This window comes from Lutra lutra, chromosome 14 (assembly GCF_902655055.1).
Source record: "Lutra lutra chromosome 14, mLutLut1.2, whole genome shotgun sequence".
Lineage (NCBI taxonomy): Eukaryota > Metazoa > Chordata > Mammalia > Carnivora > Mustelidae > Lutra > Lutra lutra.
Window position 1 is genome coordinate 77,111,246 of NC_062291.1, and position 16,169 is coordinate 77,127,414.

The 16,169-nt window shown below is 46.3% G+C and overlaps 1 protein-coding gene across 2 annotated transcripts in view; it reads left to right on the top strand.

Moving 5' to 3' along the window:
* Positions 1-6,703: 6,703 nt before the first annotated feature.
* The window catches only part of GRK5 (G protein-coupled receptor kinase 5), a 216,882-nt gene continuing 207,416 nt past the window's right edge, over positions 6,704-16,169 (top strand). The window contains exon 1 of one of the 2 annotated variants that reach the window (XM_047701332.1): positions 6,704-7,054. In XM_047701332.1, coding sequence (XP_047557288.1) covers positions 7,003-7,054 — 52 coding nt within the window. In that variant the 5' untranslated portion in view covers positions 6,704-7,002. The remainder of the gene's footprint in view (positions 7,055-16,169) is intronic. The other variant, XM_047701331.1, reaches the window with a different exon arrangement.

A 16,169-nucleotide genomic window follows, 5' to 3' on the forward strand; every position in this document is an offset into this window, starting at 1 on the left:
CAGGGCTGGGGCACCTGGGTGGCTCCGTGGGTTAAGTCTCTGCTTTCAGCTCGGGTCGTGATCTCAGGGTCCTGGGATCGAGCCCCGCATCGGGCTGTCTGCTCGGCATCGGGCTGTCTGCTCGGCATCGGGCTGTCTGCTCGGCGGGAAGCCTGCTTCCCCATCTCTCTGCCTGCCTCTCTGCCTACTTGTGATATCTCTGTCAAATAAATAAATAAAATCTTTAAAAAAAAAAACAGGGTGATGGACTGATGCTATATCTGGTTGTGCTGGTAGTAACACAAGCATATGCATTTGTCTACACTCATAGAACTGAACACCAAAAAAAAAAAAAAAATGCATTTCATTTCCTTGTAAGCTTAAAAGGTAGATGACAAGAAAATGTTCATAGAGTTTTTAGAAAAACCATTGTTTCATTCTTACAGGAAAAGATTGATAATAATAAATACATTTATCCATAAACGACAAGTTCGATGAATTATGGTCCAGTCATTCAATGGAGTGAATATCCTGAGTCCTTAACAAGAACAAGCTAACCTTTCCCCCCACCTCCCCACAAACAAAGAGGGGCCAGGTTCAGCCTGGAGAGGAGGGGATACCTTGGAATCCTAGTTGGATCCTGAAGCACACGAGCTTGAGATGTGAGTAATGGAAACATTCTATGACCCAATAACTTCATGAGCAGAATTCCCTTTGTAGTATGTGGGAACGGTTTGCATTACATACCAAGTGGCTCACCGCACTCAAGGACAGATTTTAGGCCACAAAACAGGGAACCTGAGGGTTACTTCTGCCTTTTGGAGCTGGCTGCAGCTCTCCAGAGTTCAGGCTAGATGGCATCCTCTCTCTGTGGATGGAGGACACTATCCCCGCTATGTGGAAAGCGCTCTCTAACCTGCTAGCTCCCGCTGAGCTCATTTTTACAGCACAGTAATCCGTGACTTTGCTTTTACAGGAGGGGACCAAGCTGCTTCAGAGCAGTTGGGCTAAATTAGGTCTCATATTCTATTTTATGTAATTGTCAAAAAAGCAATCTGTGCAAAGCATTACATTAAAAAAAAAACTGAGAATTTGATAGATTCCATTTAGCACGTAACTGACTAGCTGCGACTTCAAGGAGGGAGCAAGTATGCTCTCTTTTATGGGGTCAATTAAATATTCACATGTCTGCAATGGCTTCTCTTAGGACAGTTAAAGCTTCATACTAATGTCTCAGAGATAATTAGGCCCAGAGTCTCTGGAGCAAGAGAATGTTGATGTTACTGCAGCATTAAGGTCGGAACTGCTGGAGCTCCTTCCTCCTCTGAGTCATCTGCTTTAAAGGCCCCTACCGCTGCATTCAATTCATCTTATCTCCTCCTTCTCTCTCTCTCTTTTTAAGGTTTTATTTATTTATTAGAGAGCACACGTGCACAAACAGATGGTGCATCAGGCAGAGGGAGAGGAAGAGGGAGAAGCAGACTCCCTGCTGAGTAAGCAGCCTGATTGACGGGGGACTTGGTCCGAGGACCCTGGAATCATGACCCAAGCCAAAGGCAGAGGCTTAACGACTGAGCCACCCAGGCGCCCCCTCCCCGCCCCATTCTTCTCTTTAAGAAGCAGTTCCACCTTTGCTGTCATGATTGTATCCACAGTTCCACTGTGGGCATCTGTGCTCAAACAAATGAACCTGGCTTTGGTCCCGTCTTTGCCTGATAGATGCTAGTCATAAAAAGACCAGAAGTGGATTTTTTTTTTTTATGATGGTTTAGATTCTTTTCTTATCTGTATTAACAGAAAATCATTGGCATCTAGTAAATTACTAGAAAAGAGGCTGTTCTTCCTCCTCACACTCTGAATTAATTTTTATGCTTTTGCTGTGTAATTTCCTTACCAATTTAAACATCCTTCCTCCATCTAAATCTGAGTGCTCAGCACTGAACAAAACCAAACAAATGTCCAGGTTTCTGTGCGCCATTTTTAGAGGGAATATCTTGGGTTTCACTCGGTCTGAAAAGTCTGAATTAAAATTGGTCTGCTTAGTTTTTTAAAAAACTTGTGTGATTTGTTTAACTACTGGGTTGATTGCAGAAGACAGCTGGATTTGAGGATGTAGGTACAGTCAGATAGCTTGGAAGATCCCCGGATGGAGATCGCCTATGACATTCTGTGATGCCGACCTCTGATACAAGGGGGGTGGGTCTCCTCCCTTTCCCTCTGAATCTCTGATCTTGCAGGGATTTGGGGATTTTGATAATTAACTAGAACAGAATAACTAGCATCTCAGAGGTCTCGGTGGGACTGAGGCACGCCATATTTGCTCCAAGTCAACCAATATTGCCATATGCTCACTATGGATAAGGCATGTTCTAGGTTCTGTAGAGAAGGGAATCCAAAGATGACATAGACACGTTTCAGGCTTTCAAGTAGGGAAGGCAGACACTTACCTGAATAACTAGTGTCACCATTTACTTATCAGTTGACCTTGGGCAACAGAACTAATTCTCTGAGGTTCAGTTTCTTCTATGTACAATGGAGGCAACAACTTTGTATCTGTTCAGGGCACAAATTGGTCTGCGGTGGAGATATTCCTAACTGAACATGGTGCGAAGAAGGGGGCCTTTCCTTCCCACTAAAGACCATGTTAAACGGCCCTAGTGCCAGGAGCACAGAGACCACATGAGGCTGGGACCATCAGTAGACAGGCAGTATTGGCAAGAAACTCTTTTGTGAACTTGCATCAGAACCCAGTAGGTAGGTGTTCAGATGTCTCACAGTCGTAGTCATCTGACAACACCAGGGTGAAGCCTTCCAGAAGATTTATGAAGATCAGCTGGTTCATTGTGAAACCAAGGGCTGCGAAGGCCCCAAGTGTTGCTTGGGGATAACTTGTTTCCGAACTGTGATATTTCTACTACTACCCCCATTTCACAAATATTATTGGTTAGGATAAATAAACGTTTTTTTAAAGTGACTTGCTTTTAAAGAAAAATATTAACGGAAGAATGGCTGGTGGTCTACAGCATGGCAAATTTTTTAATGTCATATTTGGTGGTGACCCCTGGGACTATCAATGAGGGGCCTTCTCAGGAGGGAATGTAACTGGGAACTTCATACTTCCAATCTCACCTACAGCTCTCATTTCTCCTCTCTTGGAACCTTCCAGGTGCCTGAAATCACTCCTCCTCTTTGTTTCCAAAGCCCTTGTGTATGTGTCCAAAATGGTCCTTATTCCATTTCATCTCGGTAGTTTGTCTTCTATTTGCTTTCCTTGCCAGTGGGGAGTTCTCCAGGGAAATCGCCGTTGTATTCCCTGCAGTGCTTGGCCCGTGAATGTAAACTCTGAAGAAGGAAAGAATAAACAGGAGAATGAGAGCACTGTCTCCAGCTGTTTCCTGCTGATTAGAAAGCTGTGTGGCCAGGAAAGGGTTGAAATCTCCAGATCCAGTGCTTATTCAGAAGGCCAGTTTGATTATTCAGGCAAAAGCAATCTATATTTTAGGGGACGCCTGGGTGGCTCAGTGGGTTAAGCCTCTGCCTTTGGCTCAGGTCATGATCCCAGGGTCCTGGGATTGAGCCCAGCATCAGGCTCTCGGCTCAGCAGGGAGCCTGCTTCCTCCTCTCGCTATGCCTGCCTCTCTGCCTGCTTGTGATCTCTGTCTATCAAATAAATAAATAAAATCCTTTTAAAAAAAAAAGCAATCTGTATTTTAGGACAAAGATAAGTTTGTGACTCTCCTGAATAGTTGATTTCTGTTTAAAAGAATTCTGACCGATCAGCTTTATCCATGCAATGCAGGTGCCAACAGAAGAGTAAGACTCCCTGGTTCTTTTTTTGCATTTTTGGTTCCGTGGATCCCGAGTAGATCTGGAAGTCAGTGTTTGACATATTCCCATCCCTCTCAAACTCACCCCCTTTTTCATTTGGATTTGCATTCTTGCTTTCAGCCAGCAAGATGCTCTAACTTACCTATTGATATTTAATAGCCTGCTCTTTCTTGAATCAAACCCATTTCTCTAGAGGACTGCTGTTGTTAATGCAGTTAATTGAAAGGAATGAAGCTTTAATGGTAGAATTATAGGAAGCTATAATGGTGCAATGGAAAACCCCCTTAAGTCTTAATCACTTAGCCAACTGCCTGCTTTGCTTTCTTACAATACAATTTAAGTTCACTCTGGCAGCCTAACAAGGCAATTGCAGCCAAGTTCTGCTGGCTAGCCTGAGCTAGCCAGAAATTAAGTGCATAGACTCTGAGTCAGACTGCTAGGTTCAAATCCCACGTCTTCTACTTCTTCATTGTGTGACCTTAGGCAATTTCTAAAACCTCTTCTAACCTGGTGACTTTATCTGTGAAACAGGGCTCTGTTCTCTACCTCATCCGGATGTTGTGTTCCATGAAATAATCCATGTAAAGCACTCAGCACAGGGCCTGGCCCACAGTTGGATCCAGTTAATCTAGCCGTTATCATTCTATTCTCCCATTGGAATGTCCTAGTTTCCTCACAGAGGCACAGATAATTGAAATACAACCATTTATTTTGTAGGCAGGTTGTATCATCATGTAGCTGAGAAAGTAGATAGGTTTTCACTTGCTGAATGACCATGCAGAACGCACTTACTCTCCCTGAGTCTGTTTCAGATCTGTAAAATCAGGCGGACAGGCCAGATTTCCCAGAGTTGCAAACTCAAAATTTGTAGAGGTCAATTAGGTAAAATTAGGCAATCACTGGGGACTTGGGCTGGGAGAGAGATCATAGAGTGGTGGGGAGTTATGGCTAACTGTAGACCTTTACTACTCAAAAGTGTGGTCCACTGACCCACAGGATTGACAGAACTTTGGCGTTTGTTAGAAACAGCAGAATCTCAGGACCCACCTAGTGGAACAGAATCTGCATTTTAACAAGATCCCTAGGTAATCTATATGCACATAAAGTTTGAGAAGGCTGCCATGAGGCACACACCATCTAAAAGGCATTCAGCTTTAGTTTTGTTTTGCTTTTATGTTAGCCACAGAAACTTCGGGCTACAACAGGCCTTAGGCTCCCAGTTAAGTAGCAAGTGACCATTGTAGTTGGCGAGCTCTGATACGCTGCCAGCTCTAGGATTCTCTCTGAGAAATACCCTATCATTATAAGTTAGGGCTCTGGGTGTATATATAGTCAAGACGAAGCCTGGGTTGCTTAGGACAGTAATTCCTGGAGTAGAAGATTCCTAAAAAGTCATCTGCAGGCAAACTGTGATTGTCCCAGCTCTGCAGACGGGATAAGCGAGGCTCAAGGAGACCCACTGACCCAAATCCACACACCAGGAAGCGGTGGTGGCGGCGGTGGTGAGTATATGGCATCAGGAACAAGACAATTCTGTGCTGTTAAAATCTGCGCCCATTCTGGTTTCCAAGGCTTCGAAAGTATTAGTTTCTGCACATTCTCCCATGTGTAGTAATTGTTCTCCGTTTCTCCCGGCACCTCCCTGCCACTTCCGGGCAGCCCTGGGGACAGAAGGTTTCCTCCTTTTTAGCAGAGAGGGCCCAGAGCCGCTTCGGAGCGGATATCCGGCCCGCAGGATGCAGAGGAGGCAAAGGCCTCATTGTTCCTTGGGGCCAGCCGCCCCTCCCCCACCTCCTGTAGGCCTCGCAGACCTCGCGGGACCGAGGGCCTATTTCCCAGGAGTGGGACCTTCAAAGAAAGCAAGGAAGAGAGGCAGAATAGTTCTGAAATCTCGTGTTCTGAGCATAGCGCGGAGAGCCGCTCGGAGCCCCAAGATAAATAAACCCGTCATTTGAAAGCGTCTTTCCAACAAGGGCTCCGCGTGGTTACTCATTACCGCTCTCCACGGCCGACCCGGGCGATTCCTGTACCTTCTTCTAACCCGTAATATTTGACTGTAATGAGGGCCGTGAATTCACGGGCCCCGCTTGCCGGAAGGCACTTTATTAGCTGAACGAGCCGCTTCCCACGCCCAGATCCCCCGAGTGCCCGCCAGGCGCGCGGGGGCGGTCCCGAGCCCAGGGGGGCGCGGTCCGCGTGGACCCGCCGCCGCGCACCCACCCCCGCGGCCACCAGGGGGCGCTCGGACCGCGCGGCCACCAGCGCCGGGTGGCCGCCGACTCGCAGACCCCTTCGCGCCCTCGGAGGAAACAAAGTACACCTTTGTCAGCGTCCCGGCGCGTGTGCGTGTGAGACGGCGCACACGGGCCGGCCTCAGCGTGCGCAGCCCCCTGGGCTGACCTTCCTCCCACTCGAGCACGCCCGGAGGGGCGGCCAGGACCCGCCCCGGCTCCTGCCGAAACGCGGCGCTTCGCCCGCCACCGCCGTGGCCTGTGGGCTTCGCTTTCCCAGCTCTCAGCAAGGCGGGAAACGGGCCAGAGGGAGCCTGGCCTCGGGATTGGGGGCTACGGCTCGGCCGGGCCGCCTTTGATTCTCCCGCTGCCCCTCGCAGCCCGGCGCCCCTAGCTTCCCCGGGCCACGTGCGCCTTCAGTCCGGTTGCGAGTCCCCGGGCAGGTTTCCGACTCAGGAAGCCCGCGCGCCACTCCGGCTCGGGCGGCGCGCCCGCAAGACTACAAGTCCCAGCAGGCCCCGCGCCAGGAGCGCCGAGGCAGGAGGCGCGGCCCGCCTGGCGCCTGCGCAGTGCGACCACCCGAGCCTGCTAGTACCACACCCCCGGGAGGGACGGAGGGGAGGCAGAAGCATCCGAAGCATTAAAGCATCGGAGGGAGCCGGAGGGGTGGAGAATGGAGTGACAGAGAAACGCGGAGGGTGGGGGGTGGGGGGGAGAGTGTTGAGGGAGGGGGGAGGGGGGACACAGAGGGAGGAAGAAGCGGCGGCGGCGGCTCCTCTTTGCAGAGGGGGAAAACTCCGAGGGACAAGAGCAGGAATAATGCGGTAGGCAAGGCGGGCTGTTCGCTCCCGGCTCCCGGCTCCGGCAGCAGCGGCGGCAGCCCGAGCAGCGGCAGCAGCAGCGGCAGCACCCCCAGCAGCTGACAGCCCCGCCGGCAGGCTCCCTCGCTGACCGCCGACTGTCAATGGAGCTGGAAAACATCGTGGCCAACACGGTCTTGCTGAAAGCCAGGGAAGGTAAGAGGCAGGGCTGGTGCGTGCCTGGCGTATTCGCCGCGGGCCAGGGTGCGGGTGTCGGGCGGCGTGTAGGCTGGGGCTGTGCGTGTGCAGGATGCCCGCAGTGAGTTGGTCGCGAGCAGGACACCTCGGAGGGCTGCTCTGCAAAGGCTTCAGGGGTCCTGCCCTTGGGCTCCGAGAATATGGACTCGGGTAGAGAAGCAGAAAGGTCGAGGTTGCAGGGATTAAGATGCTAAAATCTCCCTTAGTTTCCGGCTCTAACCTTACAGACCCTGCCATCCCAGCAGCTGTTGAAAGGTCAGTTGGAAAAGCATTCATTCAGGAAGAGATGGGCAAACATGCAAACGAAATAGCTTTTCAAGTCGGCCCGGGATGGTTCTGTGAGTGTGAATCGGTGTGTGTGTTGGGGCGGGTGTGTGGGGGGGTGGAATTAGCAGAAGCCAAGTCTTTGCTTGCGCAGGCTGAGTTGATATAGGCTATTGCTGGAAACCATCCGCTGGGAATGTTTCTTAGGGAAATCCCGTCGTGTGGAAGGAAGCCTTTTAAAGGCAAAGTAAGATGTTAAGGAATTAGCCCGTTCATAGAATTACGGGAGATGTGGCTGTACAAATCACCTAGAAAATAATTCAGAATTTCAGAGTTGGGTTTTTCCCCCCTTTGGTGATGGAAGAGATAACTGAACTGTCTGATCTCAGTTCAGTTAAGAAAAGAAAGGTAAGTGTGCTGGGTGCTTAGATGCGTTTTGGGTGCTAATTATTAGATTTCCTGCGTTTAGCTGGGAGGAAATATCGTCAAAACGAAGTGGGTAAGAGCCTAAGTCAAAGCTGTAAACACACATTTTGACTTTTCCTTGAGATGGAAAAAAAGAGAGCGAGAGAAAGAAAAGTGGCCCAGAAACTTAGATGCTTCCTAAAATGATTGCGTGTAAACATACATATTTAGGAACACCTGGAATTTATGTAACATCTCTTTTGCCAAGATTTGAGCTCTGGCGTGCAGCCGTTTTACAAAAAGGGGAAGTGGTTTTTCCCTTTCATGGGAGGAGGCTTTCTTTGACACCCAAGGTAGAAGGCAGCCTAAGTAAGGTCTTGACTTCAGAGGGCTACTCAGGGAGCAGTCCACGAAAATGCCTTACCTACTTAATATTTTCATTCACCCACTTTGATGAATGAAGGAAGAATTTCTGGCTAGCAATAAAACGATTCATGTTTACCCAGGCAGTTCCATCCCCTTGTGGCTCTGTACAACGCTGTGCCAGTGGGTGATGCACGGCTCAGTAACTCAAACCAGCGTTCACGTCGTGATTTTGTCGCCACTTGTCGCTCTAAAGCCACCTGGAAGGTTTGCTTTGAAAACCCCAGCAGAGTTTAAAATATGCTGGTCCTTCCCCCCTCCCTTGCTCAGCTTTGATGTGAACAGATTTGTAGGAGTGGCTGTTACTTGAGGACTTCAGGTTTCTAAGGCCTGAGCTTCTTTTTTTCTACCGAACCTGCCGTTTTAGCTAACTGGATCAAGGTGGGGACGAGTGGGCTCTCCCCTGGACAGGGCTGTGCGTCCGAGAGGGAAAGCAGAGGAGAAAACAGCCCCCAGCTCTCGCCGCCGCTGCAATCGCCACCTAGTGGTGGGACGTGGTTGTACATCTTGGGGCTTGGGGGCTGGGAAAGTTTTCCACCCTCCCTCCATTCTAAAATTATTTCTTGGGAAATCACTGGATATGATGGTGCTGGAGGCTTTGCAAGTTTCACTGGTTACTCCTCTAAGGAGGAATCCTGTTCCTTAGATCTATGCTCTATATGTTCGTTCTCCTGGGTTTTTTCTTCCCTCAGCCTTTGGTTGCTTCACTTATTTTTTTATTTTTAAATTTTTATTTATTTATTTGACAGAGAGAGATCACAAGTAGGCAGAGAGGCAGGCGGAGAGAGAGGAGGAAGCAGGCTCCCTGCTGAGCAGAGAACCTGATGCGGGTTTGATCCCAGGACCCTGAGATCATGACCTAAGGCGAAGGCAGAGGCTTTAACCCACTGAGCCACCCAGGTGCCCCTGGTTGCTTCTTTTAAAATGTTTTGCTTGGAGTTGGCAAAGTGTTGTCAATTTTCTCTCCCAAATTGGTCTCTCTAGTTTTTTCTCTTTCTTTCTTTCTTTCTTTCTTTCTTTTTTTTACTCTCTGATATTTTTGTTTGGCAGGCTAACAAATTGTTTTTTTCAGAACTTTAGGGAAGAGAACTGCAGGCTGGAAGCGTCTATGGAATGACTGAATTACAGTGATCAAAAGTGCTGGAGAATGTGCCTTTCACTTCCTTTGCCTTTGAAAGTCTTTTCAGTTTCTGTTGGAGAGTTTGGGAATCATCTCCTGGTGAGAAAATAGCTTCATGCCTTTGAAATGGAGAGGGCCTTGTCTGTAAGGAAAGGGAGAGACATGAATGAGAAAAATTAATCACTGACATTGACACTTCATTTTCTGAATTTGCGTTTCTCTCCATCTTCCTTTCTTACATTTAAAGAGAGTCCCCGATTTTATGTGCTTCCACTTTTTTCTTTTGGGTCTTTATTAAATATTTGAGCACCTATATTCTAGTTAGTATGGAAGATTTTAGAATAAAATCAATTTATTTTTCTCTTTTCAGTTATCATATTCTTGAAGTCATTCTTTTAAATTAAGGAACCCCCCCCCCCCAAATCCCATTATCCAGATATTTGGAAATGAAAATTTCAGTCAGTTTAGTGAAACATCTAATGTAAAATTTATAGTATACTTAATAATCTGAGTTGTTTAGAGTGTTTAAAAGCCCTTCTTACATGAAGGCTCTTACGAAAGGTCACAGATGAGAAATATAATGGGCATATGTGAAATTTAATTTACTTCACTTAACAAAATACACTGTAAACAATTTAAAATGTGGCTTTCAAGTAAAAGTCACATTTGTCCCGAACAATAGAGAAACAGGCCTTGAAGAAAGACAGACGCACTTTGCAAATGCTGTAAAGGAAATTGTAGTTGTCCATGTTGGTGGGTAATTCTGGGTCCTATCTCTCAGTATTGTTATGCATTCTTAAAGGCAAATGGCTTCTTAGTTCACCGTAAATTCAGATTCTTACCATAATATGTATAAAGGGAAAATGTGAATATATCAATAAAATAGGAAATCTGTAAGTGGTTTAGAGTAAAATGAGTCATTGTAAGTAATTATAAAACATAGCAAACAAATCACACCTTTGTGAAAGTTTTTTTTTTTTTTAAAGATTTTATTTATTTATTTGACAGACAGAGATCACAAGTAGGCAGAGAGGCAGGCAGAGAGAGAGGAGGAAGCAGGCTCCCTGCTGAGCAGAGAAACTCATGCAGGGCTCAATCCCAGGACTCCAAGATCATGACCCGAGCTTAAGGCAGAGGCTTTAACCCACTGAGCCACCCAGGCATCCCTATGAAAGTTGTTTTGAAATAAGAAAAGATAGATCTGGATAATCTAAGTTCAGAATATTAAACCTCCCAAATGTACCTTGTGGGCTGTTTGTTTGTCCTGGTCTTATAAGTCTCATGACTTGATCACTCTTAGAAATTTTAGATTACTTTTCTAAAAAGTGGTTAAGGAAAAAAAAAAAGAATATGAGACTGAATTCATGCCAATATATGGAAATGAGTTTAGTGATTAAGCATTTAATGAAAAGAGACCCAGACTATCTATTTACATTTTAGAATCTCAGAAAACTGGCAAGCAACCTGGTGTCGAAATGAGGGAGAAAGAGTGTTTGCAGAGTGTCTTTTGTGTGTTTCGTTCTGGTTTTATTGTTGCAGTAAAGGTTTTTATGTTTTTCTCATATCCTAGATGTCTTGCCTCACTCTTGAGTGAATGGTGGTTAAGAAGCAGTTTTGCAAGGCCTCACCTTTCTTCACAGGCCAGCCGTAGCCATATCTGATCAATAACGATGACAGAGGGAGTACTAATCACATTTTCCTGAGCATGATCCTAGCAGGCACTGAGCCCAGGAACCCAGAAGTCAGAAATGTAATGACTTTGCCATCGGTCCCAATTTCCCAGAAGCAGAATGTATAGGAACTTTTCTCTCAGAGAACTCTGTGGCTTGTTGGCCTGGATCTTCCCAATGATCAAGATTAGGGGCCTGGTGAAGCTCTTGCCCGCAGAGGCTAGGGATGGTGGGAGGGGGGTGGGAACCTTCATCCAGCTGGTGAAGGGCAGCTCTGCCAGGACCGACTCAGTATTCCACCACACGGCTGAAAGCCTGTGCTCCCTTCCCTCTTTCCCTCGTACCCCTGGTTCATGATGATGAAACCGACATGTCAGTGTATTTATTATGAGAACACTGGAATGTCTCTGAAACTTACAGACTCCTTCCTCACTGTCACCGGCAGGCAGGCATACTTGGTCCTCCCTGGGGCTTCTCCCTTCAATCTTACTGAGAGCTGCGGGGTTCACCCCTGGCAGGAAACTGCCTGCCCTATTAAGTACAATGCCCTTAAATGAAAACTGCCTTTTATTTTTTCCAAGTGTCTTTTCAGTACTGATGACTTTGAGGTAGAGAAACCAAAAGCAGTGTTTTCAGAATGGCTTGCTCTCTTTCAGAAAGATTTCAAGGGATGATTTTAATTAATCCAGCGACCTGTTTTAAAAATCATTAGATCAATGCCCACAAGACTCTTCTCTTTCAGTAGCTTAGCTGCTGCTTGTCAGATTCTAAACTCCAAAGTGCCCAAACTCTTCCAGTGCCCAAACTAATCCTTGTTTAAATGATGTCTTCGGAAGCTGTAACTCTTGTTGTGGCTTGGTAAATGATAGCCTTTGGGTCTGGGCTGAAGACTTCAGTAATGTCTAAGAGGACTCAGGGAAGAGCCCAATATGCATCCAAATCTACCTTTATCAAGGGCTATTCAGCCCATACCTGGGAACTTCCAGTGTTCTTGGGAAACCATCCAGGACTGTGGGCAATATGTGTTTTTATTTTATTTTATTTTTTAAAATTTTTAGAAGATTTTATTTATTTATTTGACACAGAGAGAGATCACAAGTAGGCAGAACAGCAGGCAGAGAGAGAGAAGGGGAAGCAGGCTCCCTGCTGAGCAGAGAGACCCATTCGGGGCTTGATCCCAGAACCCTGAGATCATGACCTGAGCTGAAGGCAGAGGCTCAACCCTTTGAGCCAACCAGGCACCCCTGTTTTTTTAATTTTTGAAGTAGGCTCCATGCCCAGCGTGCAGCCTGAAATGGGGCTTGAACTCATGACCTGAGATCAAGACCTGAGCTGAGATCAAGAGTCCGACGCTTAACTGATCGTTGCCACCCAGGCGCCCCTATGGGCAGTATTTAAAGTTCATATTTGTTGCCGAGATATTTGTGGCTCAAGGTAAAGCATTATAATATTTAGACATTTTTTTGAAATAAAAACCATCTTATGGTTACAAAAGTATATTAACCACAGTCGACCATGAACTGAGCAGAAACTTGAGAGCACCATAGACAGTGACCACAGACAGTGACCCCATAGAAAAGGAAATCAGGAGGCGCACCTGGGGGGCTTAGTTGTTAAGCTTCCGACTCTTGGTTTCTGCTCAGGTCATGATCTCAGGGTCATGGGATGGAGCCCCTCATCAGGCTCCATACTCAGTGGGGAGTCTTCTGGAGAGTCTCTCTCTCTGCCTCTCCCTGACTCCTGCTCTCTCTCTCTCAAATAAATAAATCTTAAGGGAAAGAAAGAAGGAAAGAAAGAAAGAAAGAAAGAAAGAAAGAAAGAAAGAAAGAAAGAAAGAAGCCAACCAAGAAGAGTTTCTCTGGTCCTGCCCCCCCACCCCCCCACCTCACACCAAAATAGGATAGTGAAGAAAAGGGTTTTAAGATGTGACTTTAAAGATTTTATTTTTATTTATTTGAAACAGAGAGAGAGAGAGATCACAAGTATGCAGAGAGGCAGGCATAGAGAAAGAGAGGAGAAAGCAGGCTCCCCGCTGAGCAGAGAGCCCGATGCGGGCCTCGATCCCAGGACCCTGAGATCATGACCTGAGCTGAAGGCAGAGGCTTAACCCACTGAGCCAGCCAGGCACCCAAGATGTGATTTTAAAATGATTAAAATGGATTGTGCAGGCTTTTATAGTAGGAGTGATTGCTACTTCAAAACACATTCTGGGGGTGGTGGCTCAGTCGTTAAACGTCTGCCTTCGGCTCAGGTCATGATTCCAGGGTCCTGGGATCAAGCCCCCCCACATCAGGCTCCCTGCTTAATGGGAAGCCTGCCTCTCCCTCTCCCCTCCCCCTGCTTGTGTTCCCTCTCTCACCGTCTCTCTTTCTCTGTCAAATAGATAAACAAAAATCTTAAAAAAAAAAAAAAAACCCACATTCTGTATTACCTCAGTGAAAATTTTTATTTAAAAATATCCTAAAGATTGCAAAAATTTTAATCAATAAATGAAACCTCTTAAAACTGATCTTTTTGGAGTGAAGACCATGTTGTTCCATTTGGTACCATCTAAACACTGGAGGATACACTCCGCTTTGTACCCATCATGCTGTGTTTTAAGAAGAAGGCAATTGGGGCATCTGGGTGGCTCAGTCAGTTAAGCATCTGCCTTTGGCTCAGGTCACCATCCCAGGGTCCTGGGATCAAGCCTGGAGTTGGGCTCCCTGCTCAGTAGGGGAGTCTACTTCTCCCTCTCCCTCTTCTTGCTCGGGCTCTCTCTCTCTCAATAAATAAATAAAAGCTTTACAAAAATAAAAAATAAAATAAAATAAATTAAAAAGAAGGCAGTTACCTCTAAGACTAAACCATAACATCCCCCTCCTCAATTCCTCATTTAGAGAAAACCATTCTCAAATGGTCTTTGGGGATGGACAAAGGGTGGAACCATTCATTCATTCATTCATTCACTCATTCATTCAACATCTGGTTGCTGAAGGGCCCTGTGGGAAGATGTCAGCCTGACAGAAGTGCTGCTGCAGGTGGCTGGACAGGTGGCATTGGGCCTGTCATCAGCATCATCATCTCAGGCTTTTAAACTGGTAAATCAGATTTGAGTTGAACTAGATTTTTCCCCCCAAAAGCTAAAGTTGACAGTGCTGTGACCTGCTTCGCTAGGTCACCATATTGACTTTGCTGTTCCTAGAACTCGGAAAATAGCCTGAGGGACCAAAAATAGGATTTAAGGATAATTCAAAGGTCACACTTGAGGGATAGGCCGGAAATGTGGAAGACAACCGCTAATTTTCCAAGACATTGTGTTTGATTACGGTCAGCTCCTACAAATGGAAAACACTAAAAACAAGGGCAAGAGGTCCATTTGGTGGAGAAATGAGAAGATCTAAGAGGAGAACTGGTGTGCCGGGGTGCCTTCCAGGTGGGACTTTGGAGGTCTTTCTAGGGCTGTGGCCTGGGTGCGGTTGCTGGGCCACAGTTCTGGAGTGAAGGTGCTGGAGGGCACCTTCCTTTCTGGCTTTTTGTTGGGATTGGTTTGAGGAGTGCAGCCTGTCACCTGGAATGACCTGGAAGGGTTAAAGCTCTCTAGTCCTCTAAATCCGTGTCCAACGTGGTAGCTACTAGCTACATGTGCTTCTTTATATTTTAATGAATTAAAATGAAAAATTCAGTTCCTTAGGCATGCTGACCACATTTCAAGTGCACAGGAGCCATGTGTGGCCAGCGGCTCCCTTGCTGGACTGCACAGATACAGAATATTCCCAGCACAGCAGAAAGTTCATTTGGACATAGCTGCTCCAGAGTTTTACACATTCAATTTAAGAAGAGGGTGATAATCCCCTAAACTTCTGACATGAAAACAGCGGGGAGGTAAGGGAGAGGAAGAGGGAGAAATGGGGAGGGTATGGAGAAGAGAGAGGGAAAGAGACAGAGGCAGGGAGGGGAGCTGGGAGATGAGGGATTAGGACTGAGTCACTTTGGAGACAAATTTAGTTCAGGGACACTCACAGATACTGGTGGTGGTGAGCCAGCCATATTTTTTCTTTTTTTCATATCTTGTTGGGAAATTTGCCTAGATTGAGCAACTGACTTTCCTGATTCAAATTAAGTGTGTATTATAGATACGGACAGAGCCCTGTGTTCCTTCTTGAAACTCCTGATGTGAGGATATTTTGAAACAGTCATTTTATTGAGAAAAAACATTGTATGTATGGTAGATCCATGGAAGGAAGGAAAAAAACAAAAAAACCCAAAAAACAACCCAACTCTTTCTGTGGACTTCAGAAAGTTGTTTTAAAGGAGGGTGAAAATAGGTAAAACAATTTTATGGCTTTCCATGTCTTCTGAACAGCACAGACTAAAATAAAATCATAAAGAGAGATGTCAGAAACACAGCATCTTTGTGTCCACTTTAAAATGCTTTCTCCTTGGGTGCCTGGGTGGCTCAGTGGGTTAAGCCGCTGCCTTCAGCTTAGGTCATGATCCCAGGGTCCTGGGATCGAGTCCCGCATTGGGCTCTCTGCTCAGCAGGGAGCCTGCTTCCCTTCCTCTCTCTCTGCCTGCCTCTCTGCCTACTTGTGATCTCTGTCTGTCAAATAAATAAATAAAATCTTAAAAAAAAAATGCTTTCTCCTTAAAAACTGTTTCCTGTGAGATTTAAAAGATTTTGACGATAACCCAGTTAGAGCGCACTTAGAAAGCGGCGTAAGCATTTGAAACACTCAGTTAGTTGCCCTTCTTCGGTGTCTGGAGCAAGGAACTCTATTTGAAGTTGTGCCAAAGAATCAACTGGTAACATCCTCCTGACAGAAGTCAGTAATAAATTAGGCTAATTTCACAGGGCCTGCTTGGTCCCTAGGAATTTATAATCTGTGGAGTATCAGTCTTTTTTTTAAAAGGCAGCAATGAAATGAAACTCAAAGGACAACTTCCAGGGAATGTGCAGAAAGCCAAAGAACCTCAGATAAACAGATAAGACGATTCCCATGTTGTGAAGTGGCGGAGGCCCAGGGGGGCACGCTGACTGCCCCCAGTCTTTTCAGTTGGTCTACTGGTCTGGTCTCCACTTGCTAGAATGGAGATTCCTCTGGTTCACAGTGAGACAGAGATGAAAGGAAGTCACTTGAACTGTGGACTTTCGCAGAGCGACCCTCCAGAGTCCTTTAATGTTCCAAAATAAATCTTTCCCCTCCCATGT